The following is a 26,772-nucleotide window of genomic DNA, read 5'->3' as shown; positions in this document are numbered from 1 at the left end:
AAAAAATTGATTAGTAATATATAAATATGAACAATAAGTAGAAAAATGAAAAAAAAATACAAAAATCATCACACTTGGACACAAAAAAGCTTTACAATAGTTATATTAAAAGAACTGAAAAAAGCTAAATTGTTTTATTGTTGGCAACAATCCTAAATGGTATACCTACTGTTGTCTTTTCTTTCTCTGTTCTCACTTTGATTTTGTATTAATGTATGCGGTATACATGTAATATTGAACTGTTTTAACGTACACCACTCACATATACTGTAATTGACATATATTTTGTGCTGAATTTACCATTCTTTTATTTAATGTTTGTTTTGATGAAAAAAGCATTTTGCATTTATAATCGAAAATTCCAAATGTGTTGTTCTTCTTCTACATGTTAATGCATCTTTCATTTGAATGATATGATATACAGAGGTAGTATACTTGCCTGTTTGAAGGTAACTGAGTGCTCATTCTGTGCACGTAATTTTTCAATTTCATGCAAGAAATGTAACCACTTCAATGGCATCTTCTCGCCCATATACGGTTCATTCTTAGCTACCTCTGTGATGTTATCTCTAAGCTCAAAAATAGACTTATCCAATGGTGACCTGACACTGTTATCGATGGCATAGTACTTGAACACCAAGTGGCGTTCATATGGTTTTCAAATAATGATATCTTTTTGATAAATTTGTGTCATTTAAAAAAAAAGTTGAATACGTTTGATCATTTGAGTCAATTATCGACTTTAGGCTAATCAGCCATAGTATACGACGACCTTTAGTTTTTATATTCTGTTATGTTTAAATTGCCAGACCAGACAATACTTATTATTGTTTACATATTATAAGTTATTACACGATAGTATAGATATCAACCTTTACATTTATATTGTTTGTTTTTTAGTTCTTTATTGTAATAAGAATGGTTATCTCTTGTCAACTAGATCTAAAATTATGTCTAATAATGTGAAGAACACATATTAAAATGGTCTATTACTATAGTACCTGATGAGTAATGTAATAAAGATCTTGTCCAGCAAAATCCCAAATGCTCAGAGTCAGATCATCAATTGTCTCCTGTAAATCTTTACTCTCTTTCAACACGTTTTTTTCTGCAGATCTTCTCTTTTCTTCAAGCATGTCTACAACCAGTTCAGTAACATCTTCTTGAGTATCATGCGTCATTTGTGAAGATGCACTAAGTGCTGTTTAATGTAAAGAATAAATAAATACAGCTTTTTCGAAACGGAATGTCTTTCACTATCGTATAGACTAAACGCCCATATTATTTTACCTATAACTTGCCGACATGAACGTTTTACTGATATGTATACACTTGATATAATATTATATTACATAGCCTATGTAAATACGCTAACGTGATTGGTTGAAACTGCATCACATTACTACCGCTGCGAGGATCGTAAATCGTATATATCCTCGAGAACGATGATATTGACTGTGTAATTTTCGCGTAATTATCGTGTCCCCTGTCATTAAACATATAGATTCTCGAGTACGATGATATTGACTGTGTAATTTTCGTGTGCCAACACTCGCGTTGCCGATAAATAAACAAAAGTCATCTACTCGATCTTGAACTTGGGTGGAATTGTCACTCCATCGCAAGACAACGCTTCAACCGCTGCGCCACTGAACTTGCTTGAAGAAATTAATCTTCTAAACTATTTAAGCTATGCATACATAGCGCCCTCATTTGTTATTAGTCCACCCTAAATGTGATGAAACACCGTTTGTGATTGGTCAATACTCACGGTGTAGTAACCTAGTAACTAGTACGCGCTGAACATCCGGTGGTTCGGCTCCTCGAAGAATTAAGAAGACGAATTATTTATTCGGCCTACCTGATTATAATATTATTATTAATAAGCTTATTGATGGAAATGCTTCTGTTAATTTAAACGACCTAGGCCTAAGTGAATATTTTATTGCCAAGGAATCATTAATTAGTAATTATCAATATATTATTCTTCGCAAGGTAAGGTGTCTAGGCAGGCTTGTTTAAATACAATAGAAATATAGGAGGCCTAGCCTAGCTTCACCCAACCCAGCAGACTTGTTCTTGGCTATACTGTATAATATAACAGATATTGCCTTTTATATCGGTTAAATATATGATTTGACATCCCCTCGGGAATGATATTAAGTTCTCGGGGAATATATATTTCCCTCAGCTGGCGCTTCGGGAAATATATATTCCCTCGAACTTAATATCATTCCCTCGGGGATGTCAAATCTTATATTTAACCTCTAAGCAGTCAATATCTGTATAATATTCAACGAGTTAAATTTACGTAAGGGAAATATTCGGTAAATCGCGCCTTACTTCTAGAATGTTTACTCGATGGTATATAAAGTTGGCTCATACTTTCGGTACTGATTTTAACCACCTGATGTAACCCTGTTTACTAAATAAATTGAGTTAGATAATTAGTTATTGACAATTAAAACGAATTTAGGTTCAACGGGTTGCCCCAAATATGGATGTTTTCCGATCATGGTATACACTATTAGATTATAGACGCATGATATACAAATAAACTGTATTACTTACAGTTGCTTCTGAACGTTTGTATTAATTAATTATTACAAAAAATATAAACGTCGAAGTGGTGCATCGTTACATGTACTTTTCAATCGACTATGATAGTGACAGTTTTAACAAAGTATTAAAGCGCAAATGTTTTACTGTATTTAGTGGTATATTACTTATAGGCCTATAAAACATGAAAACAATATTTCATTACTGAGTGTGGATAAAGAATATATTTAAACATTTTTCTTCTTTGTAAACGTCCTCTTCCCCATCCCTCAACCCTAATGTTACATACAAAAACACAAATTGGGTTTGTTTACAGGAGTTTAAATATAAAAAACCATCTGTGGGTACGCTCGCTTCTCTCGTGTACCATCTAGTAGTAATGTATAATTCCAATAAATCATACCTATTTTTTACTATTCCTTTTTTTTGTAACCAAAATCAAGATATAGAAAATACAAAAAGCAACAACTTAATGAAGCCATACATTGCACATTCCATTACACCTTACCAAATTTATCATCTTCCTGTTTCTTTCTTACAATTTCTCTTGATTTCTGTATAACAAAAATCAATATAGTAATATACAGTACAAGTAAAAAGGGCAAAGATGACAAAATAAGCAAAATAACCTGTTACAAAATGAAATAATAATGTTTAAAGTATGCATTAGTATATACCCTGATTAATAAAACAGTATATAATAATATATAATGTTGCATTGACATGATGTGGAATTTGAAGGCTAAGCTGTTTCAAGCAGCAATGTTTTTAGGTGCAAGTTGACACCTAAAACTGATACAAAACAATTTAATTTTTATTATATTTTTTAAAGTATTTGTTCTGTCTAAACCCTTAATCTGAACAATTTTTAAATTCTCGAAAAATTTCATCTGGTTTCAAAATAATATTGTATAAACCATTTTAACTTTCGATAAACTAATTATCAAGTACTCAATTGGTTAATTGAAAGTTCAACTTGTTTATATAATGTTTAAATAAACTGAAACTGTTAATAAACAAGGCCATATACATGGCTGTAGTTGCTTGCTCATGTTAGTGTTCACCGACTGACCAACCAATCGGCCGACCGAAATTGCTAAACATGTTTAAAAATGTGGAAAATGTTTAAAAACATTTATATTTTTTTAATTTACACGTGCGTAGCCTGTCACTTTGACGTGCTCGTATAACGTAATTTCTAGTTTGAAAAGTGAATCAAATAGGGAAAAAGAGTGCGTATTAACGTTTTACGTGCAGTGCGAGTGCAAAAATCTGCGCACTCATTGCAATGTTTTAAACGCTTAAAATTGCCTGAAACGTACTCTAATTTTATCGAAAATAAATTTGACAATTTTGAAAAATTTTAAGCGCGCGTACGCGTGCGTTATATGCGCTACGCACGTAATTGTATTGTCAAAATTATGATGATAATGAAATATGATCTGAAATTTATGAGTACCAACTTTTATTTAATTGTGATTCATGTTTGTGAAGATATGATTACAAACGTGATTTCATTAAATCGTGCGTAGACCGCGTAATTTTTGATTGCGCATTGTGAAAAACATAACCACATCGAGTCCTGGCCATAAGTAATATATTGACTTAGCTAGATGAAACTGATATCAAGACAAGGCCATATACAAGTTAGTGTCGACCAACCAACCGACCGACCGACCAACCGACCGACATATTGAGCTGTAGAGTCGCGTTGCACGCGACTAAAAATGAAGGCATACAGACCTGATGTTGTTCTCCCTTCTTTCTTTTCATTGTCAAAATCCTTCTTTATGTTTCTCTAACTGCTCTTACCACTCTTTCTTTCAATGTTTTACTTGTGCTCTCTAATAGAAATTTAAATGTTATGTATGGATGTGTTTAATGCCTGCACAAATTATTAACTATTTGAAACAATTTATTTGTAAATTAATATTTAATAAATATCGTATGAGAAATGAGAAATAATATTTGGAAAAATAGTTATAACTCTTTACAATTGGTTAGTGACAACGCCAAAGAAAACAATAACAAAAAACAGCAAAAAAAAAACAAACAGCAGCAGCAACAACAACATGCAATAATAATTTAAATACAATCCTACCAGAATAAAATCAAGTACTACAAGACAGACTATTAATAATAAGGACTCCCAGTAAGGATAAAATTCAAAATCCGTATTGCAATTCTACCTACCAACAGTTTTGTGTGTTGCTGCCAACCATCGTAAATGTTGTTATTTCTTTGTTCTTCAATATATGTAACCAGATGGACTTTAAAACATGGTATTGTATTAATCGAGTTTTCATACCTTCATGTGAGGAAGTTAAATACGTTATTGGATTATCTTCCTCTGGCTCAGCAACACTGCCAACTTCTTTATTTTCTTGTTTTGCATTTCCATGGTGCATTAACTTCTGTATAATATTGCAAACAATGGCATATTTTAACAATAATTAGCATAAATACAACAGATAACATAATGATACAAGCATTGTTTACATTTAATAATCGTAATCACATTGTTCTAACCTCATGTTGATTCTCTCGTTTATCCTTCAAAATGTCAGTTACGATTTTTTCTGCAAGAGCTCTTATATATTCTTGTCGTACTTCATTCTTTGCTGCGAATATAAGCAATGCAAATCTTTGCATACATTGTCATTATGAATGGTTACCTAGTTACTTTACGCTCTTCTGTATCTCTGAATGCCCATGTGACATGAATCAAGTAGTTAAGGAATTCAAATCCGTGAAACTGGAATGCTCATTATTATACGCCAATTAAATACAAAATTAGCTGAGACACTCAGGAAAACGTTTTTAAATTTACTCTATAAACGTACAACCCAATTCTGTATTATGTTTTGAGAAACTACTGAGGTTACAGAAGCTGCACATTTTTAAACAAATTATAAAAAAAAAACTCAGAGGTTATGCTATAGCGTGTTAAAATGGACAAAATATATACATGTAAATAATAACATTGAAATGGTTTTTGACATGGATCTTTTAGGAAAATCTCAACATTAATCCTCCTTAACAACTAAATGAATGCTCATGAATAGTTCACTAAGTGTTTCAGGTGCAATGGTTTGAAACACAATACAACTTTCTATTATAGTTTTACAGTATAGTTGAATAGAAGATTCATTTTTATAATTTTCATTTTCTATTTTATTTTTATTATACGAACAGGACCATATTGCAAACCTAACCGAACCTCATTACTTTATTAAGTTAAGCATTACATTTACATTAGTATGTATAAATATGTTTTTAAATAAAAAAAATAAAAAATACAAATATTGTTTACCTACAGTAATGATTACCCTTTGAAACTTCCTTAATCCACTACACTTACTTGTTTAGTAAACAGTGTTTCACGACTTAGGTTGAATGATTAGATTGATATCTTTCTAAAATTAATACTACTTGGATGAATGAGGATATTCATATCCGTACTTCTTATTTGGAATTTCAATTTTTAATTTAAGATATTTATTTCTGAATGTGAATGTACTATACCTTTAATTTGACTTGGTTTCCAGTTAGTAGTATGCTTAACACTAATTGTGCATGACAATGATGCTTCAATTTCATCAGTCACTTCCTCAGTAGCATCAAATCTAAATAAATGTTACAAGTGGTATTATATCTGAAACACATTCTACTACATATCACAACTTAAACACATTTTATGACACAAACTTTTAACATATTATTTCAAGCAATACAAAAGTCATTCAAAATATTTAAAATATACAGTGTAGGAAAAGAACACGCTGTTAACATATTTGGCCTATTAGGTCTAACTCCGTGACCTTTATACAAGCTTTTAATTTTGTGTAATCAGATGGATTGTTATTACTTAAATCATTTAATCTATATATAAATTTACGTAAGGGCAAAATTCGGTAAATCTCGGTTTATTTCTAGAATTTCTACTCGATGGTATATAAAGTTGGTTCGTACTTTCGGTACTGATTTTAACCATCTGATGTAACCCTGTTTACTAATTAAATTGAGTTAGGTAATTAGTTATTGACGATTAAAACGAATTTAGGTTCAACGATTTGCCCCAAATAGGGGTGTTTTCCGATCGTGGTATACACTGTCTAATGGATGTCCATCTTGAAAAATACCCGCCACAATAATACGAGGAGGCTTCGCATTTTCCTATCTCCTCCTACGATAATGGTTTTTAATAGCTGAAAACTGGTTGAACAGCTAGAGTACAGCATCATAATGTTGAAGACAGGCCGATTTTCTTTAAAAAATACTATTTTGATAGATTTAATATACGATTATACAAATGTATTGATTTGCGATGAATGGAACATTCCAATCTCTGTTTCACAAGTGTCTATTCCCTCAGGCGTCGTAAAGGCAAGTACAGTACTGTATACTCGAAATTCGATCCATTTTTGTTTTCAATCTGTGCTGCAGAGGTTGGATATAATTTTTTTTTAAACGGATAATGAGAGCTAGCGTTTTCACTTGCCGTATATTATGTACAAATCTTTATTATTGCAGTTAAACCACCCACATCATCACCTTTCCCTCACTGGCATGAGTAGCGTTGTAAAACCAGTAGAGAATAGGCCTACGGTACATCACATGCCCTAAACGCAGAACAACTTTGGTGGGTAGGGTAGGAACCAACTTAAGTATGAATTGGCTCTAAGAAACAATTGAAAACCATTAGGCCTACTAATTAAGTTGAGTTAGATAATTTAATATTTATTGACGATTAAATCAAATTTATGATTTTCCCCGAATAGAGGTGGTTTTCACAAATTGTTTTACATTATATTATAAACATATACACGTCGTAGTGATGTATCGTTACATGTGCTGTACTATTTCAATCGACTAGGACGGTGATAGTTCAACAAAGTATTACATCGCAATGTTTTACTGTGTTTAGTGGTATATTATTTGTAAAACATGAAAGCAATTAATATTTCGTTACTAAATGGATAAAGAATATATTTTAACATTGTTCCTCTTTGCACCCATCCTCTTCCCCATCCCTCAACCCTAATGTTACATACAAAACACAAATTAAGTTTGTTTAAATTTGACTTAAACAATTGGTCTTATTTTGTGACAAGTTTCTCTTTTGGAAGTAATAGGGTGCTAATTTTAGTTGAGTACATAAATCACAGTGTCTATTTATTCGTTCCTGTACACGACATGTATTATTGTCCTGCGGTACGTACATTTGAAATTGCCAGTTTTTTAACGCTGAAATTATTATGTATTCGAGAACCATCTGTGGGCACGACCTAGATGGTACGCGAGCGAAGCGAGCGTACCATCTAGTTTTTATAATGAAGCCAACACTTATATGTACCACTTGTTACGAATGATGAACTGAGTAACATAAACTAAAAATCAAATTACACTGAATTAGCTTCTCATTTTACTAAGAGACACTGCATTACGTAAAGGAAATATTTGCCAAAAAATGGAAGATTGCTACCATTGTACTAGTCCCGAAGGTTGGTCATGCATCAAGCGTTAATGATCTTTGCCCAATTTCGTAGGTGTTCCTATGAACCTTCAATGTATTATTTTAAGAAACATATCTGTTTTAAAATAAATCTATAATCAATTAAAAATAATTGTTAATGTAACTATTGTTCTTAAATACGCAGGCTCTGTTTTAAAATAAATCTATAATTAATTAAAAATAATTGTTAATGTAACTATTGTTCTTGTTGTTCTGGATTTTGGCCTACTTACGGTTGACAAGTGAGTGCTTTGGTTAAACTGGTTTTACCAACACGCTCTTGTCCTACAAGCATTAGACGTGTTTGGTATATAGATTTACTTCCTTCTTGTATGGCATCAAGAAATGCATCATTAGCCTCCTGCCTTCTTGCCAACACCTCAAGAGGAACTATTATTATGTTTAAAAGACATACATTATGTAAATACACATGCACTACTTGGTTAGGAATTACATGTGTGTGGTTTCGGATTTTTTAGATATGCAGTACATGTATGATATTAGACAGAGAGTTTCTAGAATAAGATGACTTTTAGTGAAGGAGAATATAACATGCAGTCAAGGAACATGGTGTAAAAATAAATAATTATTAATTCGAAATAAACGATTTACAAAATATAAGAAACATATCAGACACTATTTTCATTAGATCAATATTGAATATTACATTTACTGCTTAGTTACTATTCTTACCATCATTCAGTTTTTTCTGTTGCACTGAAAAAAAAAATATTATTGGGCGTATTATAGTTTTTTTCTAAAATCAAAACAAATATTACAATTGTAATTATATTGTAAGACTAGAGCCAGGTTAGAAATGAATTGTGTAAAATTTCATTTATGATATCATGACTGTTTCAGTTTTTTTATATTAAAGACATTCATAAAAAAAAAACCAGAACATTTTGCGTTTAAAAGTTGGCCCAGAGTAAGATATTCTGATTGAAATAGAACGATGCTGCTAAAAAAGATATACTTACCAAATGATTTTACAATAGTAAGTAGGCCTACATGATTCAAATCTTGTTTGTCTTTCAGAAGAGCTTCAAATGCCGTCAACGATTCTATAGTGTCTTCAATTTTGCCTTGAGTCAATCTGCTAATTAAATTCCACGCATTTTTTGAATCAACTTTTCTAATATTGCAGAGCTTCGCAAGGATTTCAACTTGTTGAGTATTTAATGATTTGCCAAGTTTAACTAGCATTCGTCTGTAGCCTGTGATTATATTTGTCTGCCTCTGCTTACGATAGTTCTTGGATAATATTTGAGATAGTCTTTGAAGTCCTGTTAACTCAAATAATTCAAATAGCAGATCACAATCAACTTCCACAAACCAACTAATTTCAACGTAACCCTCTGAATGTAATAGTCTGAACAAACTATTAGCTGACGCTGCTTTTAATTCCTTTTTGTTGTTGATTATGTCATATAGGGCGACCTTCAGCATCTGCAAATCATTCACTTTAATTTCACTTGAAAGTTCATCAGTCACTGACCAAAACTTCACCCTATTAAAAATAAAGTGAAAAAGTGTGTTTCTTTTGTTTTGAACTACTACTACTACGGTTGTTTTCTCTTTAGTTGGTGTCTCCCATTAATTACTCTTTCTCCATTAAGTGTATGCATTTTCACCTGGTGTCTAACTAAATTATAAAATGTTCATTTACATTGTATTCATTTTACTATACGTATTATATGATTTTTGCATTAAAAAAATTATGTCTTACCTATTATTTTTACCAATTAGAACCCACTTCATTTTCGAGAAGAGAAGGGGGTTACCTCGGTGAACTGGTTCACAAAATAGCCCTGCATCAGGGGGATTACCAACTATCTGATAGGACAGTGATTAATTTACTATTGGCAATCCTTGGCCACAAAGTCTAAAGACAAAAGATTAAAAATAATATATAATTTATACTTACTTTAACAGTCTACTTGTTTCTCTGTCAAAAAATATTAAGTTTTGTTAGTGATTTATTTAAACCTTATGTCTTAATAGTAAAACATATATACTTTTAATGTCTTCTACATTATCAATTTCATTAGTGTTTCGTAACAAATTTCACATTTCACATGGTAAATTACTATATCGTGTAAATATACTTACTCTCGTAGTCTTTCCCATTTTCTATAAGATAAACAAGTATTCATATTCATTACGTTATATTAAACATACATAATTATAAATTGTCTTAATGTTTTTAAACTTTACCTGTTATTATATTTTTTTCTTATTATTTTTTTCAATAATGGTGCATTTAAACTAAACCTTGACTTTATTATGATTTAAAAATATGTCATGAACTTAAAACAAAAATAAATTGAAAATTATTTTAAAGATACAATTTACTACAGTAATTGACAATTATATTTCATTATACTACTTGTAATTTAAAATGTTGCATAACACATTTTACATATTAGCATGGCAAACCATTTGCAATAGTATGTTTATTCTTACTCTTTCTGTCTTCTCTGTTCTCTTTAAAATAATTAAGATTTAATAGTTAGCTTACATAAATATTAATGTCTTAATAATTCTCCCCAAAATGTCCTGCTGTATTATTATAAAAAAACCTGATTATTCTATATGGTCATGTTATTGGATAGTAAAAGCAATATTCTACTTACTTTTCCTGTCTCACTTTTCTGTAAAAAAAATAAATAAAAAATGCAATAGTATGTTGACATAAATAATGTATGAAAATAGTTGTTTAAATTATCAGCTCTAATATTTATTAGCAACTATGCTGCTATATTGATGCACAGATATAAACATAATCTATTAACAGCATCATTTAATCAATGATTTGGCCAGGCGTTCCATAATTACTCAAATATAGAAACAGGTCAAACTATTGTCCACAACTAAAACAATGTATATCTTATCAAGAACACATATTTGGAATAATGTAACATATTATATAAAACAATCCCCACATTAAGTTTGTTTAAGCAGAGATTGAAGCAACATTATATCAATAAAAATATTTAAGTTAGGTTTTTTTGGTACTAGTGTTTGTTCTAGTTAGCTAGGGTTACATGTTTAATGCACTTGTGCTTATTTTGTATCCCATTCCACTATCATTTTTATTGTATTTGTATATGTTTTTTTAAATTATGGAATAAAAATGTTGATTATTGATTGATTGAAAGTGAGGCATTTAGGCTGAAAACATTTGATTTATTATTATTTTACAAGTAGTAGGTTACTATATTGTTTTTGTAAATATATATTAAGTTAGTTTATACAGTTGGCTTATACACAATTCCTGGAGGTGTAAGAAATGATGGTTTTAGACAGGGACGCTCAGTAAGCAGCCAGATTCTCACAATTAGGAGAATACTTGAGGGAGTGCGTGACAAAAATCTTCCTGCAGTCCTCCTCTTTGTAGATTTCGCAAAAGCCTTCGATTCTGTCCATCGTGAAAAGATGCGTGAAATTCTTCTCGTCTACAAAATTCCACTTGAGATTGTCAATGCCATAATGATGCTGTACAAAAACTCAAGTGCCCTGGTTCGTTCTCCAGATGGTGATACTGATCCGTTTCAGGTAAAAGCAGGCGTCCTTCAAGGATATACTCTCGCTCCCTACATCTTCATCATATGTCTTGATTATGTTCTCCGCTCGGCTATTGATCCACTCAACAAACACGGCTTAAAATTGAAGCCAAGAATCAGTAAGAGGTTCCCTGCGACATTGGTAACTGACGCTGATTATGCTGACGATATAGCCCTGTTGTCGAACACGATCGCTGGAGCAAAAACCCTCCTACACGCCCTTGAAAATGCTGCATCCTCAATCGGCCTCAACATAAATGCCAAAAAGACAGAAAGTATGAACGTAAACTGTCAAGGTCAAATTCAAACTAGCTCCGGATACGCTCTCAATCAAGTCGACCAGTTCACCTATCTTGGCAGCAACATTGCCTCAACAGCAAAAGACGTTGATATACGTATCAGCAAAGCCTGGTCAGCTCTCAAACGCCTGACTGTCATATGGAAGTCCAACATCTCAAACAACATGAAGAAAAATTTCTTTAAGACCACAGTCGAGTCTGTCCTTCTCTACGGGTCATCGACATGGACCCTAACTAAGAAACTTGAAAACACTCTAAACGGAACATATACTAGGATGCTACGAGCCGTTCTTAACGTTTCGTGGCAAGAGCACCTCTCGAACGCTCAGCTATATGGGAATCTTCGCAAGATCACCGATGTTATCAAAGAAAGAAGAGTCCGCTTTGTTGGACACTCTTTCCGCAACAAAAGTGAACTGATAAGCGAACTTATGCTCTGGATGCCATCACATGGGACAATAAGACCAGGCAGGCCCCCAAAATCATTAATTGACCAACTAGTTGCGGACTCCGGCCAAAAAATTGAAGAGCTACCAGGAGCAATGATTAATAGAGACGGCTGGAAAGAAGTAGTTAAAAGAATCCGAGCAAGCTCGACGCAGTAGTAGTAGTAAGAAATGAAATCTTTATTTTGTTATACTTTGTCTTGGTCCTAATACAAGCCCCTTCATAAATTATATTTCATTATACAGTGTATTTTAAAGTTTTACGTAATCAATTTCACGTTTTAGCATGGCAAACCATTAGCAATAGTATGTTTATACTTACTCTCTCTTTCTTCTCTGTTCTCTGTAAAATAATTAAGATTTAATAGTAAGCTTACATAATATTAATGTCTTAATTCTGCAATATACTGCTCTATTATTATTTAAAACCTGATCATTCTATATGTAGTCATGTTTTTTTAAAAATATAAAGAATTCACTACCCAATTTCTGATGTGTAGAAATGCAACTTAGATTTTGTTATGCTTTGTCTGTCTTGACCATAATTATTTTATAAAATACCATTAAATTTAAATTTCATTATACTTCATTGTTTTTCAATTGTTTTGTAATACATTTATTATTCTTTGTGCTCGTGAAATAATTGAATTGTTACGTATTTTACCACTGTTACGTAATACATTTTACATTTTGGCATGGCATTAATATACAGATAATTATGTTTATATACTTACTCTAGCTGTCTACTCCATTTACTGTAACAAATTATTAATGTTTTATTAGTAAGCTTATATAAATAATGTAAATTCTTCTTAGTACTTGTTTATCCTATAATACTCAACCGGTATATCTATGTTTCCAAAAGCGAGGCATTAAAGGACAACTTGACCGAGGACCATATTTTAAGTGTCACAAAGCGCGAACATTTCTAGTAAACACACTTTCTAAATAAATCGTAAAAAATATAAATGTTGAATTTTTTTCTTGTTTCTTTTGCCTATCTGGATATTGAAGTGTTTCTTCAAAATACTAAAGAAGTGTAGTGAATATATCTTAGTTGGTTCCGAGCTTTCTCAGGCGTATATATATATATATAACTCCACGCGACGTACACTGTCACTGAATGATAACTCATACAAAAAGTATATTTAACTCAACTAGAACTTTTATTCCTTGTAATTCGATTAATACATCTTTCTACCACTACCAGTCAAGCCTTAATATTTTCTTTATCATCTTTCCGTTTATCTACTCTGATCTTATTCTCTCTTCTCTCTAATCTCTATTACATTCCACTTTTATACTGGACATGCAAATTTTAGGCTTCAGAGGAGGATAACATTTTCCCTCCAAAAATTATACAATTTTGATTGGCTAATAATATAAGGCGGACCTGGTCTAAAGCATCCTTATCTAAACACAGAGAATCACAACATCAATAATATGACATTCCCCTTTTTGGGAAAAAGATTGTGTCAATCTTTCCAAAAATTTAACATTTAAAACCATTTTACTATAAACTATCTACAAATAACACCTCTATAATATTATTATGCACGGCTTAATCCATCTGCATTTCCATTTAATGATCCTTTCTTGTAAATAACTTTAAATTTATATCCTTGTAAAAACAGAGCCCATCTCATAAGTCTAACATTGGCACCCTTCATTGAGTCCATCCATCTCAATGCCTGGTGGTCAGTATGAACTTGAAATTCACAACCATACAGATAATACTTAAGTTTATTGATAGCCCAAACAATAGAGAGGCACTCTTTTTCTGGCACAGAATATCTCTGCTCATGTACAGATAACTTTCTACTTAAGTACACAATGGGATAATCATTACCCTCACCATCTATTTGGCTCAGCACTGCACCTATGCCATAATTTGAGGCATCGGTTTGCAATATAAACATCTTATCAAAATTTGGTTTGCTTTTAATACATTATCATCAGTAAGTCGTTTCTTTAAAGTTACAAAGGCATTTTCACATTGTTCATTCCACTTAACGGTATTACTTTTACTCTTTAAAGTTAAATCAATCAATGGCTTAGCAATATCGGCATAGTTCTGTACAGATTTTCTGTAATAGCCCGTTAATCCGAGAAAAGATCGGACTTGTTTCTTAGAAAAAGGTCTGGGGAACTTTTCCACAGCCTCAACCTTATCAATTATGGGTCTAATTTCTCCATTACCAATCTTATGCCCCAGAAATTCTAACTGTGCATAGGCAATTTTACATTTCAAAGACTTTGCTGTCAATCCAGCACTACTTAATCTTTCTAATACATCATTCAAATGAAAAATATGATCTTTCCAAGTTTGACTATAAATACATATGTCATCTATATATGCCTTAGCATATCCCTCAGTACCTTGTAATACCTTATCCAATAATCTTTGGAAAGTACTAGAACTATTTTGCATACCAAATGGAAGTACATAGTAACAATACTGTCCAAATTGTGTAATAAATGCTGATTTGTCTTTGGTCTTAGGATCCAGAGGCACCTGGTAAAATCCTTTAGTGAGATCTAACGTAGTTATGTATATTGCGGATGATACCTCATCCAACATTTCGTCTATGCGAGGCATAACATAAGGGTCAAATTGTGTAGTCTTATTTAGTGATCTAAAATCTGTCACCATTCTAATTTGATTCTGGCCTTTCTTCAGGGCAATAATAGGTGCAGCATAGGCACTAACAGTAGGTTCTATTATACCCATAGCCAACATACTATCTAATTCCTCTTTCAATTTACCCTTTAATGCTTGGGGCGTTCTATATGCCCTATGCCTTATAGGCATTTCACCATTAGTCTTAATTTCATGTTTCACTAAGTGAGTTCTACCTGGTACATCCGAGAATACAATCTGTTGGTACTTTAACAATTCTGTTAATTGTTTAGTTTGTGTATCATTTAAATTACTACTAACGTTAACATCTCTCCATGTTTGTGATTGATGATAAGACAATCCTATGTCTATTTCACTATCTAACTCATTGTCATGGACGGTTTCATTTAAGTCTACTTCTTCTATCGACTGAACATTTGTTACTACATAATAACCATCTTTACTTATTTCTACTTTATCATACCATCTCTTTAACATATTAACATGTATAATTTGTTTTTCTTTTCTTCTACCTCCTATGTATATTTCATAATTTACATCATTGACCTTTTTTGTAACAGTGAAGGGGCCTTGCCATTTACTGTCTAACTTACTATTTCCTACTGGAAGGAATATCAACACTTTGTCCCCTTCTACAAATTCTCTATCAATAGCATTCTTGTTATAATTTTGGGACATAATTTCTTGTTGTTCAAGTTTGTTTACATTAGCATCTTTCATTAATTCCTCCATTTTTTCTCTTATGTCTAACATGTATTTGATAACATCAGTAGATGTTTCTTCATCTTCTACCCAATTACTTTTGAGTAAACTCAAGGGTCCCCTCACCTCTCTACCATAAAGCAATTTAAAAGGTGAATGGCCCGTCGCTTTACTAGGAACTTCTCTGTATGCAAACAGAAACGGGGGTATGTAGTTATCCCAATTTTTTCTTTGCTTAACTGTAAGTGTCCTTATCATATTTTTCAATGTACCGTGAAATCTTTCAACAAGCCCATTGCTTTGGGGGTGGTACACTGTAGTCTTTAATTGATTAATCCCCAACATACTACATATAGATTGCATAATTGAAGACATGAAATTAGTTCCTTGATCATGTACAATCTCTTCGGGTAATCCTACTCTAGTAAAGACTTCTATTAGAGCCCTGGCTACTGTTTCAGCTCTAACATTGGGTAACGGGATAGCATCCGGATATCTCGTAGCATAGTCAATTATAGTAAGCATATATTTGTTATTACGGCTTGTTCTAGATAAGGGTCCAACAATGTCTATCGCTATACGTTTAAATGGTGTACTTATAATCGGTAATGGTATCAAAGTATGTTTCCTTTTACTTTTACCCTTATCTACCTTTTGGCATTCCTTACAGACTTTACAATAGACTACCACATCTTTAAATATACCTGGCCAATAGAATTGGTTCAGGACCCTACTTTTAGTTTTCTCAACACCCATGTGACCTGCAAATGGCACATTATGACCTAAGTGTAATACACCCTGTCTACACTGAGTGGGTAATACAATCTGTTCCACTTGGTTATTCTTATCTTTAATACTACTCCAATTTCTCATCAATATACCTTGTCTCATAAAGAAACACACCCTATGCTGACCTATTTCTTCTATAGGGACTACCCTGTCAAACACTCCTTTGAGTTAGTCATCCTTAGTTTGCAATTTGATCAGTTCTTGTTTAGTTAGGTTCAGCTTGTGCTGTTGTTCATAAGTTTTATGTTTGACTGTTTTATCTTTAGCTCTATCCTCATTTTCGTCAAACAAATTATTCATTTCTGTTCCATTCATATCATCTAAACACTTAGTTTTATTTACTTTGTTGTCATTTACTACTGTTTTTAACAATTGTACATTAGTTTCTTTAGGCGGCTCTTCTATCAGCTTAAAGTTACTATCTTTCCCTAACAATATCATTTCGTCTTGTATTCTAACATCATTTTCTATTCTGGCTTGCTCCCTAGTTAGGACGAACATTTCTTTAGCCATTGTTTCCCCACAATTCTGGTCCAAATCATGACCCAATAACATGTCCTTCTGTAATCCTTCGATTACGGCTACAATCACTTTTCCTGTCACTATCTTACTTTCTATAGCTACCTCAGCTAAGGGGACGGTAATATCGCCTCCTATACCTCTTAACGAAACCCATTTTCCTGGCAAGTAACATTTGTTAGGCACTAGACTTTCCTTAACAGCTGACTGGGTACATCCCAAGTCTCTAAGCATAGTTATATCCTGTCCTTCTAATTTTCCTGGTATTGTACACTTCTCCATTTTATTTTCTACACTATCTATAACTACTTGGGGTCTATCTGATTTTAGTCCTTCACATCTTAAGCCATCTTTCACATTCGGGCCCTTCTTAGTGTCACTAGTCTTTCCTTTTGCTACCATCTTAGGACAATCCCCTATTTTATGTCCCTTCTCCTTACAATTAAAGCATAGGCCATTAATCCATTCATTTGAAGGTTCTCTCTGTTGAAATTTTCTACCATAGTTATGGAATTTGCCTCCCCTTCCGCGATACCTATTGTATCCTTGCTGCCTAGCTCCAGGGTTATTCTGAGTCGTACTATTCTTAGGTTTACTATTTTCTTGGCCCTTATAATACGTAGGCTTATTTTCAGAATTTACGGCATTCCAATAGCCACGGCCACCTCTATTAGCTATATAATCATCGGCTATCATAGCAATATCATAGCTCTTATTTACTTGTTTATCTCTAAGATAAAGCCTCAGATCTTCAGGCATTTTATCAAGTGCCTGTTCCATTATAATCATTTCCATAATGCCTGCAGCATCATCTTCTTTTACATTAGCACATTTCATCCAACATTTTAAATAATGGGAGAGCTCATTCAGCCATTCCCTGATGGACATATCTTTAACTCTGTTTGAATTTCTAAATTTAAATCTGTAGGTCTCTGCGGACACATCATACTTTTCTAAGATTGCCTTCTTTAAGGTATCATAATCTACACATTCTTTTACGGTTAAGGATGCATATGCTGTCCTAGCTTTACCAGACAGTTCAGGTGCTAACCTAGCGGACCACGTATTCTTATCCCAACCTGTGGCTTCTGCCAAGTGTTCAAATGTTCTAAATCGGAGAGATATATATTCACCGAGATCTGAAAGAAGAAGACTGAAGTAACAGAAGGAAGCCCAGTAAATTTTGAGAAGATTTGCAAAGCTGACTTTGTAAACTATTTTTTATTTCTAAAGTAAATTTTTGTACGGAGCGAACTTGGAACGTTGTTTGTGACTTTGAAGTAAATTAATGTCTTATAATGTATTGCATTTAAAAATGTATGTGGATTTCATATTTTTTACATATCTGAATGGAATAAAGGTAATACAAATACTTTTATAACATGTTTTGTATACATAAGTTTACATATTTCATTAGTAAAATTGTTATTAGCATGACAACTTTAAGATCGGGTAAAAATATAGATAAGACTATGTCAGACAAAGATACTAGGGAAGATATGGTTGACCAAGAAGATGTTGACCAAGTCAATGAAATATATGATAAAATGGCTAGGGATATTGATTTTCCCGAAATACCCGGTGTTATGCCTAAAGATATGATGCTCGAATATTTTCGAATGAAGTTCGAGGCCGAAAACAAAAAGTTAGAATACCAACAAGACCAATTAAAAGCAGATATAGAGCTAAGAAAAATTGAATCACAAGAAAGAGTGAAAATGATGGAATTAGAAAATAGGTCTAGCTACAGTAATGCTAGGAATATAGTAGATGAAATGAAGGTAAAGGTTCCTACTTTAAAGGAATCAGATGATATTGATATATATTTTAGAACATTTGAACACTTGGCAGAAGCCACAGGTTGGGATAAGAATACGTGGTCCGCTAGGTTAGCACCTGAACTGTCTGGTAAAGCTAGGACAGCATATGCATCCTTAACCGTAAAAGAATGTGTAGATTATGATACCTTAAAGAAGGCAATCTTAGAAAAGTATGATGTGTCCGCAGAGACCTACAGACTTAAATTTAGAAATTCAAACAGAGTTAAAGATATGTCCATCAGGGAATGGCTGAATGAGCTCTCCCATTATTTAAAATGTTGGATGAAATGTGCTAATGTAAAAGAAGATGATGCTGCAGGCATTATTGAAATGATTATAATGGAACAGGCACTTGATAAAATGCCTGAAGATCTGAGGCTTTATCTTAGATATAAACAAGTAAATAAGAGCTATGATATGGCTATGATAGCCGATGATTATATAGCTAATAGAGGTGGCCGTGGCTATTGGAATGCCGTAAATTCTGAAAATAAGCCTACGTATTATAAGGGCCAAGAAAATAGTAAACCTAAGAATAGTACGACTCAGAATAACCCTGGAGCTAGGCAGCAAGGATACAATAGGTATCGCGGAAAGGGAGGCAAATTCCATAACTATGGTAGAAATTTCCAACAGAGAGAACCTTCTAATGAATGGATTAATGGCCTATGCTTTAATTGTAAGGAGAAGGGACATAAAATAGGGGATTGTCCTAAGATGGTAGCAAAAGGAAAGACTAGTGACACTAAGAAGGGCACGAATGTGAAAGATGGCTTAAGATGTGAAGAAATAAAATCAGATAGACCCCAAGTAGTTATGGATAGTGTAGAAAATAAAATGGAGAAGTGTACAATACCAGGAAAATTAGAAGGACAGGATATAACTATGCTTAGAGACTCGGGATGTACCCAGTCAGCTGTTAAGGAAAGTCTAGTGCCTAAAAAATGTTACTTGCCAGGAAAATGGGTTACGTTAAGAGGTATAGGAGGCGATATAACCGTCCCCTTAGCTGAGCTAGCTATAGAAAGTAAGATAGTGACAGGAAAAGTGATTGTAGCCGTAATCGAAGGATTACAGAAGGACATGTTATTGGGTCATGATTTGGACCAGAATTGTGGGGAAACAATGGCTAAAGAAATGTTCGTTCTAACTAGAGAGCAAGCCAGAATAGAAAATGATGTTAGAATACAAGACGAAATGATATTGTTAGGGAAAGATAGTAACTTTAAGCCGATAGAAGAGCCGCCTAAAGAAACTAATGTACAATTGTTGAAAGCAGTAGTAAATGACAACAAAGTAAATAAAACTAAGTGTTTAGAAGATATGAATGGAACAGAAATGAATAATTTGTTTGACGAAAATGAGGATAAAGCTAAAGATAAAACAGTCAAACATAAAACTTATGAACAACAGCACAAGCTGAACCTAACTAAACAAGAACTGATCAAATTGCAAACTAAGGATGACTCACTCAAAGGAGTGTTTGACAGGGTAGTCCCTATAGAAGAAATAGGTCAGCATAGGGTGTGTTTCTTTATGAGACAAGGTATATTGATGAGAAATTGGAGTAGTATTAAAGATAAGAATAACCAAGTGGAACAGATTGTATTACCCACTCAGTGTAGACAGGGTGTATTACACTTAGGTCATAATGTGCCATTTGCAGGTCACATGGGTGTTGAGAAAACTAAAAGTAGCGTCCTGAACCAATTCTATTGGCCAGGTATATTTAAAGATGTGGTAGTCTATTGTAAAGTCTGTAAGGAATGGCAAAAGGTAGATAAGGGTAAAAGTAAAAGGAAACATACTTTGATACCATTACCGATTATAAGTACACCATTTAAACGTATAGCGATAGATATTGTTGGACCCTTATCTAGAACAAGCCGTAATAACAAATATATGCTTACTATAATTGACTATGATACAAGATATCCGGATGCTATCCCGTTACCCAATGTTAGAGCTGAAACAGTAGCCAGGGCTCTAATAGAAGTCTTTACTAGAGTAGGATTACCCGAAGAGATTGTACATGATCAAGGAACTAATTTCATGTCTTCAATTATGCAATCTATATGTAGTATGTTGGGGAATAATCAATTAAAGACTACAGTGTACCACCCCCAAAGCAATGGGCTTGTTGAAAGATTTCACGGTACATTGAAAAATATGATAAGGACACTTACAGTTAAGCAAAGAAAAAATTGGGATAACTACATACCCCGCTTTCTGTTTGCATACAGAGAAGTTCCTAGTAAAGCGACGGGCCATTCACCTTTTAAATTGCTTTATGGTAGAGAGGTGAGAGGACCCTTGAGTTTACTCAAAAGTAATTGGGTAGAAGATGAAGAAACATCTACTGATGTTATCAAATACATGTTAGACATAAGAGAAAAAATGGAGGAATTAATGAAAGATGCTAATGTAAACAAACTTGAACAACAAGAAATTATGTCCCACAATTATAACAAGAATGCTATTGATAGAAAATTTGTAGAAGGGGACAAAGTGTTGATATTCCTTCCAGTAGGAAATAGTAAGTTAGGCAGTAAATGGCAAGGCCCCTTCACTGTTACAAAAAAGGTCAATGATGTAAATTATGAAATATACATAGGAGGTAGAAGAAAAGAAAAACAAATTATACATGTTACTATGTTAAAGAGATGGTATGATAAAGTAGAAATAAGTAAAGATGGTTATTATGTAGTAACAAATGTTCAGTCGATAGAAGAAGTAGACTTAAATGAAACCGTCCATGACAATGAGTTAGATAGTGAAATAGACATAGGATTGTCTTATCATCAATCACAAACATGGAGAGATGTTAACGTTAGTAGTAATTTAAATGATACACAAACTAAACAATTAACAGAATTGTTAAAGTACCAACAGAATGTATTCTCGGATGTACCAGGTAGAACTCACTTAGTGACACATGAAATTAAGACTAATGGTGAAATGCCTATAAGGCATAGGGCATATAGAATGCCCCAAGCATTAAAGGTTAAATTGAAAGAAGAATTAGATAGTATGTTGGCTATGGGTATAATAGAACCCACAGTTAGTGCCTATGCTGCACCTATTATTGCCCTGAAGAAAGGCCAGAATCAAATTAGAATGGTGACAGATTTTAGATCACTAAATAAGACTACAAAAATTGACCCTTATGTTATGCCTCGCATAGACGAAATGTTTGATGAGGTATCATCCGCAATATACATAACTACGTTAGATCTAACTAAAGGATTTTACCAGGTGCTTCTGGATCCTAAGACCAAAGACAAATCAGCATTTATTACACAATTTGGACAGTATTGTTACAATGTACTTCCATTTGGTATGCAAAATAGCTCTAGTACTTTCCAAAGATTAATGGATAAGGTATTAAAAGGTACTGAGGGATATGCTAAGGCATATATAGATGACATATGTATTTATAGTCAAACTTGGAAAGATCATATTTTTCATTTGAATGATGTATTAGAAAGATTAAGTAGTGCTGAATTGACAGCAAAGCCTTTGAAATGTAAAATTGCCTATGCACAGGTAGAATTTCTGGGGCATAAGATTGGTAATGGAGAAATTAGACCCATGATTGATAAGGTTGAGGCTGTGGAAAAGTTCCCCAGACCTTTGTCTAAGAAACAAGTCCGATCATTTCTCGGATTAACTGGCTATTACAGAAAATTTGTACAGAACTATGCCGATATTGCTAAGCCATTGATTGATTTAACTTTAAAGAGTAAAAGTAATACCGTTAAGTGGAATGAACAATGTGAAAATGCCTTTGTAACTTTAAAGAAACGACTTACTGATGATAATGTATTAAAAGCCCCAAATTTTGTTAAGATGTTTATATTGCAAACCGATGCCTCAAATTATGGCATAGGTGCAGTGCTGAGCCAAATAGATCGTGAGGGTAATGATTATCCAATTGTGTACATAAGTAGAAAGTTATCTCTACATGAGCAGAGATATTCTGTGCCAGAAAAAGAGTGCCTCTCTATTGTTTGGGCTATCAATAAACTTAAGTATTATCTGTATGGTTGTGAATTTCAAGTTCATACTGACCACCAGGCATTGAGATGGATGGAAGTAGAAAGAAAGGTACTTCAGACCCGACCTTGGTGTATTTCCTGATTACGTAATATCCGCCAGGTGTTTCTAATGAAGGTCGTTCATTTCCTGTTATTGTATTAGTTATGTAACTTCCGCCAGGTGTTTCTAATGAAGGTCGTTCTTTTCCTGTTATTGTATTAGTTATGTAACTTCCGCCAGGTGTTTCTAATGAAGGTCGTTCTTTTCCTGGTTTCGTACTAGTTATGTAATTTCCGCCAGGTGTTTCTAATGAAGGTTATTCTTTTCCTGTTATTGTAATAGTTATGTAATTTCCGCCAGGTGTTTCTTTGTCTCATATTTATTAATTTTTGGCGCGAGGTTCTGGTACGTGGTGAGTGACGTCATTACTTTATTTACGATTTAAGATGGTGTAAGAAAGTGAATCGGTTATTGTTGTACTATTTTCCAGTTGTTTTGCCTATTTTTGCGTAGAGTATCTCTTTACAGTATTTCATTATGTCTGGAAGTATATATTTTTCGCAAGGGAGTTGTGTAGATACTGTTATAATAATTAGCGATGATGAGGATACTGTTGTTGTTCTTGGCAGTGATATAGATGATCGTAACACGGCGGCCGAAGAGGTTATCCCCGTCGGTATAGATGAAGGAGTCGAGAGGAGTAACAGGCCTACAAGTTGTATATTTACGTACGTGGACGAGGTGGAGAGAGAATTTTTGTTGAAAATGGAGCGTTTGGTTAAACAATTGTTTGCTGCTCAAGTGTTAGCCAAGTGTTGGGTTTTAAGTAAAGTGGCTTGTTATGGTTGTGAATTTGACAGGAGCAGTCAAAAAGATCATGATTTCTGTTGTATGAAGTCTCTAGAAGAACAGATTGACTATTTTTATCGGGAGGTTCTGGATAAGAAGTATGTTTCAGTCGATACCGTTTACAACAAACTAAATATGCACGGAGAATATTCATTGCCTCGGTATAGACATTTCGTTTATTTTCTTGTCAATACCCTGATTAATTCAGAGACTATTTTTAAGCTGTTGTGCGAGGACATTTAAATTGTGTTTCGCACGTGTCACGGAAACGATTGACCGGAAATAACAATCATTATCTTTTTAATTACTGTACTGGGCTACTTCCCTACTGAGCTGCATATCCTGTTTCAAGCGTAATCGTTCGTTTCACTCTCTGTAAATCTCTACAGTCTATAAACATGAGTTTCAGCTGTTTACCTACTCCGAAATTAGCAATTGGTGAGAAACCCCGTAGGACAATGAAAAGAGTGATGTGGAGTTCTAATGGTCAAGCTGACGAGTGTAGCAGTTTAAAATTACCAACGATGGCTTCTACATCAGCGAATATATTGGATTCTATAAAATCTTTTAACGGTCAAACAGATGAGTGTAAAGGTTTGAGTAAAGCCTCAGGAATGAGCGCCCGAGATTTTGCCGTAATGAATGATGGTGTACCAAAGATTTCCATAACTTCAACGAATCGGATTTTCTTGTCTGAAAAACGCCATGTAGTGGCCCAACGATGGGGTGACGATGTTTATGTTTATCTCAGAGATTATTATCAAACGGAAGAATATGGTGTCTACAAACCTGGACATCTAGGTATTAATTTACCCGTTCTGCTGTGGCAAAAACTTTTCAACAATATTGATTTAATTATTCAGGCACTGGAAGACTTACAAAGAGACATTAACATGGTGGAGGCAGTAAGAATCCCACTTTCGGACATAATTCATGTGGTAGTTAGTAACTAAAAAGAAGAACAATTTGTGTGTATTCGCCGCTATTACCAGTCTGAAGAAGGAGGCAAGTTTAAACCCGGTAAAAAAGGTGTAAACCTTCCAAAGAGTCAGTGGTTCAAGATAATTGAAAAACACGGTGAAATACAAAAGATGATTGAGGAGGTTGGTAATGATAATGCGGCTACTGTTGACAAAAACGTTAATGGAGGACGTTTATTCAATTCAGAACATCAATTGCTACCCCCTGATAAGTTATCGGTGCAAAAGATAATAGGGGAAAATTTAGACTGTGATTACCTTCAACTTCTTGATAAAGGAGCAGCCGATACATTGTTTAAAAAATGTGAGGAAGAGATTGACTATTTTACCGGAGATCTTGCAAAGGTGAAAGTGTACGGAAAGTGGTTTAATATTCCTAGAAAACAGGTTAGTTCCATTATGTTTTTATCCGTGGTTTTGTATTAATGACTTGTTAATTACTTGTACATCGTTTCCTTTGTTTTTTCCATAATTTACCGCTGTGTAGCTATAGGTGTTATTTACTCTTTTTCTGTAAATTATTTTATTTGGGGCGTGTTCATTTACATCTCGCCAAATAATAAATGACTTTCTTTGTATGGTTTCCCCTCTGCAGGTTTCGTTCGGCGATTCAGGCTTAACTTACAAATATTCAGGCAATACAGTACCAGCTTTACCGTGGCCACCATTCCTGAAAGATCTCCGCGATCTTTTAAAATCGGTTACAGGACATTACTTCAATTTTGTTTTGGTCAACCGGTAAATATTCTTGTTTATTATTTTATTTATTTATTTTATTTATTGATTAAACGGGTCCATCGTTTACCTCTAAAACGAATGAACACTATCAGTATTCATACTGGATGATTTCTGCAATTTGCTAGATAAGTTTGTTTTAATGGATAATTGGGGTTTTTTTTAGTCTCATCTTAAAATATTTTATTTTCTATTGTATTTTGTCGTTACTCTATAGATATGCTACTGGAAGTGATTACATTGGCGAACACAAAGATGATGAGAAAGACATGAATCACTTTAGTCCAATCGCCTCTGTATCATTGGGGCAGACACGTATGTTTAGATTTCGACATGGTGATGCGCGAGGTAAGAGTCCCAAAAGAATCATTGAGCCAGTAACTGTTGATCTTAAACACGGTACATTATTAATGATGAATTATCCCACTAATGAGTACTGGTACCATTCACTGCCTAAAAATCAATCCATCAAGCTACCAAGAATAAATCTCACGTTTAGAGATATTAAAAGATGAGAGAAATGTTACGCAAACATTACAGTCTTTAATAGTGATTGCAGATCTCAAGAATATCAACTGTTCATGATCTGTTCTCATTTAGTATAGTAGTACAAGTTGAATTATTTTTGTGATGATATTCCTAAAAATGGTTGTATTATTGTATTGATGTTAATTCACTTAGATCTAGGCCTAATTCCATTGATCGTTAATAATCATGTGATTGTTTGTCATTGTGTGGATAATGATTAACTTTACGAATAATTTCTTAAAAGTAACTTGTAATGTATTTCTAATTGTTAAATACAATTTTTTATGTTTTTAATAGGTGTGTAAGTTTTTCTTTAAAGCGTTTTAATCGTAATTTCAAGAGTAATAGGTACTTGTAACGTTTGAAACGGACTGGTAGATTAAACAAAAAAAACAAAAAAAACAACAAAAACAAAACACGTTATAATAACACTAATAATAGCACATATTTTCGTACGTGTATCAATGATTTATCTACATAAGTGTGATTAATATTATTACAATAAAGACCATGTACATCTACGATATTTTTACTGTAAGTGGTATTGTAAATAAAAATTATGAATTCAATCGTGAGAAATGACCGATATCTGTGTATTATTTTATATTACTTTTATCATAATTGCAACAACACCAAAAAAAAACTCAGAGAAATCATAATTATCGAATACAGAAAGACGTTTTGGTTACCAATTGTATTTCTTGACACTTAATACTTTTTAACAGAAAACAAGACCTTCAACCGGAGCCAAAAATGGAAATTTGTTTACGTGCAGGTTATTGCCAT

The 26,772-nt window shown here is 33.3% G+C and overlaps 2 protein-coding genes across 2 annotated transcripts; one reads left to right on the top strand and one right to left on the bottom strand.

The window, feature by feature from the left end:
* Positions 1–400: 400 nt before the first annotated feature.
* Positions 401–12,837, bottom strand: LOC140039404 (uncharacterized). Its single transcript, XM_072085006.1, has 8 exons — positions 12,815–12,837; positions 12,708–12,728; positions 10,711–10,728; positions 10,002–10,022; positions 9,086–9,584; positions 3,068–3,113; positions 1,002–1,201; positions 401–628 (listed from the first exon to the last, which is right to left on the bottom strand). Exons 1-8 carry the CDS (start codon positions 12,835–12,837, stop codon positions 401–403), a joined length of 1,056 nt encoding a protein of 351 aa, XP_071941107.1.
* Positions 12,838–24,702: 11,865 nt separating this feature from the next.
* LOC140039849 (DNA oxidative demethylase ALKBH2-like) lies at positions 24,703–26,364 on the top strand. The gene is made up of 3 exons (XM_072085431.1): positions 24,703–25,110; positions 25,319–25,461; positions 25,676–26,364. Exons 1-3 carry the CDS (start codon positions 24,835–24,837, stop codon positions 25,971–25,973), a joined length of 717 nt encoding a protein of 238 aa, XP_071941532.1. The 5' UTR covers positions 24,703–24,834; the 3' UTR covers positions 25,974–26,364.
* Positions 26,365–26,772: the final 408 nt, after the last annotated feature.

The sequence above is a fragment of the Antedon mediterranea genome, chromosome 2 (genome assembly GCF_964355755.1).
Source record: "Antedon mediterranea chromosome 2, ecAntMedi1.1, whole genome shotgun sequence".
Lineage (NCBI taxonomy): Eukaryota > Metazoa > Echinodermata > Crinoidea > Comatulida > Antedonidae > Antedon > Antedon mediterranea.
Note: the sequence above shows the minus strand (reverse complement) of the source record. Positions and strands in the feature narration are given on the sequence as shown.